Source organism: Antedon mediterranea, chromosome 10 (assembly GCF_964355755.1).
Source record: "Antedon mediterranea chromosome 10, ecAntMedi1.1, whole genome shotgun sequence".
Lineage (NCBI taxonomy): Eukaryota > Metazoa > Echinodermata > Crinoidea > Comatulida > Antedonidae > Antedon > Antedon mediterranea.
This window is the reverse complement of record NC_092679.1, coordinates 18,412,662-18,417,759: the sequence shown is the minus strand read 5'-3', so window position 1 is coordinate 18,417,759 and position 5,098 is coordinate 18,412,662. Positions and strand designations below refer to the sequence as shown.

Genomic DNA, 5,098 nt, shown 5'->3' with positions numbered 1-5,098 from the left:
TTCTGCATTCACGACTAACGAACACGTCAACATGTTAATTATTAGCTAGACTGATTCCCAGTCGTCTATTGATTTATATTTGATCTATTTAACTCATTGGTTTTAAATTATCAAAGAAAATACTTACATGTATTAATAACAATGTCCCTAAAACTCATATGCGTCAGGTAAAATATTCTTGTTTTGTTATAAAACAGTATTACATTATTGTTTTTATCAGTTTAAGTATAAACGAGTGGATAAGAAAGACTACAGCATAACATTGGGTTTAAAGTTCAAATAAGGTGAGGAACCACAAGGCCTAAATGAAGCACTAATATACAATTTGAGCTTATGTAGCAAATATAAAGTACTCTATTTGAAAAAAATGCAATTGTTAATATTTTGAAGAAAATAGGTATTGAAATTTAACACATACCCATCAAATAAATCAATTCGGCCAAGTGTGTGTAATTTTAGTGAGAGTACACCTGGATGTTATTGTTTACTAGTGGTGCGTGAAATTTAACCTTCAACCTTTAAATAAGTCCGTGTACTCTACCAGCAGTATAAACAATTATACTCTCTGTAAAACTCTCTAATTTAAACGAAAATCGATAATCTTGTTTTTAGAAAAAGATGTGAACATACAGAGGAGTACATTGGGTTTGTGTATGACGGTGAGTACATTATGGAAATAATAATAATCACACTAAATGATGATACGTATATATATTATAACTGTCGTGTAACATATCGTATTCCAATTTCTTCTATGCATGGGAGGCATTACATTCACACATTAATTCAGTATTCAAACCTCCTAGTCCTAGCCTAGACTATAGTTAATATCAATTATCTTATCGTTTAAATTTTTAAGTCGTTTTAGACCTGGCTGAAATATACATAGCAAAACATGTATTAATAATTAATAACATTCAATAATTTATCATAATTTTCATTAAATCTGGAGTATAAAATGGATTAGATAACCCATGAACATTCTTAATAAATTTAATACTAAAATATGTTTCTTTTCAGTTTGTGAAGACAATCAACACACTTTATTTGACTTGAAGTACCACCTTAAACCGGTTAAAACGATGGTGACTTTCAGGACACTGTATCGTAAAAATATGAAAACAGTTCATTTTTCAATCTACACCTTGACCTCAACTTTCTATATCTGGATTTTTTTAACAACTTTTGTAATATCTGGTGATGTTAAGCCAAGACGCGAGATATACACACCAGACTACAAATTTTATCACAATCTATCAACTATAAAACATCATATTGAAGACTTATTAACTAAAAATCAGGGGTACATTAGGCATTACGAAGAATACCAATCTAGAAATGGTGCTTCACAATACGTACTACGTATTTCCAATTTCTCGGACAGCAGGATGGCATCGCACATGTACACCATTGCTGACCATAAGCCTAGAATTTTATTATCTTTTGGAGAGCATGCAAGGGAGTTTCTCCCCATCGAGAGTATGTTTCATTTATTGACGAATCTCACCAGCGGATTAGCCACAGCTCGAGGCTCCAGTACGGAAGGATTTTCTAGAAAAGTCCTTTCGCACATCGATTTGTTTATTATAGTAATAGCTAATCCTGATGGGAGAAATCATATAGAGCGAACGAATAATTATTGTTGGCGTGGCACGAGTGTTGGCGTTGATCTTGATCGTAACTTTGATTGGGAATTTGGCGGTAAAGGAAGCTCAGGTGATCCAAATGATGAAGAGTACCGAGGGCCACACCCATTTTCAGGTTCATGTTGGTTTTTATCTCATAATACTACTTTTTAGTACTTTTTGTTTGTTTTCAATCAATAAAATGCATTTACATTTTTTTCGTTTATAGAGCCTGAAAGCTTTGTTTTTCGTGATCTCACTAGACGTTTTCACTTTGATATGTTTGTGTCATTGCATTCTGGGGTTAGACAAATATATCTTCCATTTGCAGGTAATATAAGATAGTTATTTCCCATATCATATATTAAGCTCCCAAACTTAATTTGACAAAATATGTGATGTGCCCATATATGGGCATGATCATGTCATATCACTACCATATTTTGGCATATCACTACCATATTTGAGCACATCACACTTTTTTTTGTCAAACTAGTTTGACAGTGTAGACAGAAAACAGGCAAAACAAAGTAAAATAAGCATGTACTTGAATGTGCACCTCATAATCCTTTTTGGAATAACTTTTTAATTTTATTAAACTTCAGATTCCATCTCTAAGGAGGAGAAGCGTGTTCCCAACAACATGGACGCACAACTACACCTAGCCTCCAAGATAGCGAGGGCGTCTGTAGATGATTTCAATTTTGGAATAGGTTACAAGTTGAATAATTACCCAGCTGATGGCACGATATTTGACTATATGTCTGGAATAAAGAAGGTACAAAGGCCTAGTGGAAAGAGGTGTGGGGGTTGGGGAAGAGGAGGAAGACAAAGGGGATTCTGAACAAAAGAAAGTTAAATGCCATATATGTTTCTATATATATATATATATATGTTTAAATATATGTTTACATCTATTGAGAGCACAAAACATATAGTCAACGTGCCTTTTCCTTTCAACTGGAACTCGCTATTTATTTTTCTTATTCGTATTTAATAATGTTATATCTTGGGTGGTCTGACTTATATGACTCTCTCCCTCTCCCCCTCCCACATGATTACTTCATTGCATTTATTATCCAGTATGTATGTTATAATATTGTGGAAATAAATTGAATTGAATTATTATATATTATGTTTGTTTTAGATACCATTTTCATATGCAATGGAAATATGGGGAAATGGGGACCACAAAGGAGCGCAATGCTTTGATCTGTTCAACCCACCTAATGACCAATTACAGGTAGGTCAATGTTTTGCTCAAACGCTGATTAATAAGCAAAACAAATTTTCATTTCAAATGCTTGAATTAAAATTTTTAATTTCTGCATTTTTGTAGGAAACGGTATCGAACCTAATGTCATTATATGAGACCATTTTTAATTATGCTATTAAATGGAAAGAGGAACAAATTCACCAATACTTTCATATGTCACAAGTAAGTATGAAGATAAATCTTGACGAACAAAATGTTGCCTGAGCATTTTAGTTTTTTTAGTAGAGTAAATTTTCTATAGGTCCCCCCCTATTCCTTTAAATATTTTTATTGCTTGGTTTTGACCCAAGAGTAATGTTTTAGCAATACTGACCGATTGACCCTACCTTTCAATTGATGCTGTGCTTGACCTTAAGGCCTTATAAAAGAAAAAAAATAAGAACTATGGCAGCTAAATCAAACTGAGGTATGAAAATAATAAATAATACTTCCCTGGCAGTCTTTTTTTATGTCCGTCGGCGTTTCGTATGAAACGCCATATGTGCCGAAATATTAATCTTTTTACTAATTTCGGTCTAGAATCTAAATTATAGTGCCCCTTCTGCCAATGGGACAAAGTTTTCCATAGAATGTGTGGTTAAATAATAAAATTATCATTTTTGAAATATTTTCTCGTTTATTTTAGGAACCAGAGTTTGCCGTTTCCATGGGTTATATATTACTAATTTGTGTTTTTATACTCTTTTTATTGGTAACATTCCAACACAAACTTCCAATGGTTTTACGACCATTCAACCGTAGAAGGGTCATCAGTCTTCGGTCACTCAGTTCAACATTTTCGGTTGCGGGCGGAATCAAGATAACGTGACATAGTATTCAATAAATCAAAACTTTAAATATATTAGAATTCAATGCTTGATATTAATGACTAAAGGAAAGTATCTTACTTGCTTAAGTTGATATTTACCATAAATCTTCTATTAGTAACCCACACTCTAATAGTAACCCCCTTCTAATAGTAACCCACCTTGGAGATAAGTCAATCTATAATAATAACCCACTACTCTAATAGTAACCCATGGGGGTTAATATTAGAGTCACAAAATGACATTTATGAAGACTGGTCGTTTATGATCCAGCCTTATTTTGAAAACAAGGAGATAATGCATATTGATCTCGGTAGTGGGGAGGATTGAGTGTTTTTGAGTTTATAAAATAAATTTAGAGTTCAAACAAATTATTTATTGGTACTGTTTTATTATTTTGCTATGATTTGCTGACAGGAAAAGTTGGGGTGGGTTACTATTTTCAGGTGCCTAATTTGAGATTAGTAATAGTAACCCACTACTCTAATAGTAACCCCCTTCTAATAGTAACCCACCCTAAAAAACAATCAAAGAATAATAACCCTCGGAAAGAATAATAACCCTGGGCTACAATTAGAAGATTTACGGTAATAAAGAAAGTATGGACGTTTAATTGAGGTCATGACCTATGACCCAACCACGACAAATTCAGCAGAACGAGAGTCTTCTTATTTAAGCTAACATTTACGTTAATTTTATTTTTTAAATATTTTTTAATTGATGTGGAATTACTTTAACCCAAATTTAAAGCACAATTTTTAAAATGCACTAAGGAAACATCATGGACCACCTAGCTGCTGTAATTTTCCGTGGCTTAATCCAGGACTATTTAGTCCAGGTTTCATGAATACCATATCAAGGATAGTCCAGGATTATCCTTAGTCCTGGACTACATAGTCCAGGACTAAGGATAGTCCAGGACTAAAGATAGTCCCCTTTCATGAATACCGGCCTAAGCGATTTAACATTGGTGATCTGTTCAGTTTTGTTTTGGAAAACTATAATTAAGATACTGTAAATTATTTTTTCAATATTTCAATAAATCTGAAGTTATTTTTCATTTTTTCTCAATAAAATTAGAAAACAACAAATATAATTGTAAACAGCCTTTCTATATCATAAGTTTTGGCAACAACACAAGTTTATATCTTAGGCCTATATCTGAATGTATTTAAATAATTTTATCCACCGAAATAAACCTTTCTTGTTTTTAAAATAGATCTAGTATTTTTAATAATTTTGTGTAACATTATTTTTTCCATTTATTTGTTGTCGATTTACGATGATAGTAAGAACTACTGTATAACGATTTTATGTACTGTACTTTTGTAAATGTGAATAAATTTGTGATAGAATCACAACATTTCCCGATTTCACACAGATCGAATCAA

At 32.5% G+C, this 5,098-nt stretch overlaps 1 protein-coding gene across 1 annotated transcript; it reads left to right on the top strand.

The window, feature by feature from the left end:
* The first annotated feature begins 541 nt into the window (after positions 1–541).
* LOC140059926 (carboxypeptidase A4-like) lies at positions 542–4,920 on the top strand. Its single transcript, XM_072105920.1, has 7 exons — positions 542–659; positions 1,021–1,761; positions 1,855–1,956; positions 2,231–2,403; positions 2,773–2,868; positions 2,965–3,063; positions 3,527–4,920. The coding sequence occupies exons 2-7, from the start codon at positions 1,083–1,085 to the stop codon at positions 3,707–3,709; spliced, it is 1,332 nt and encodes a 443-aa protein (XP_071962021.1). The 5' UTR covers positions 542–659; positions 1,021–1,082; the 3' UTR covers positions 3,710–4,920.
* Positions 4,921–5,098: the final 178 nt, after the last annotated feature.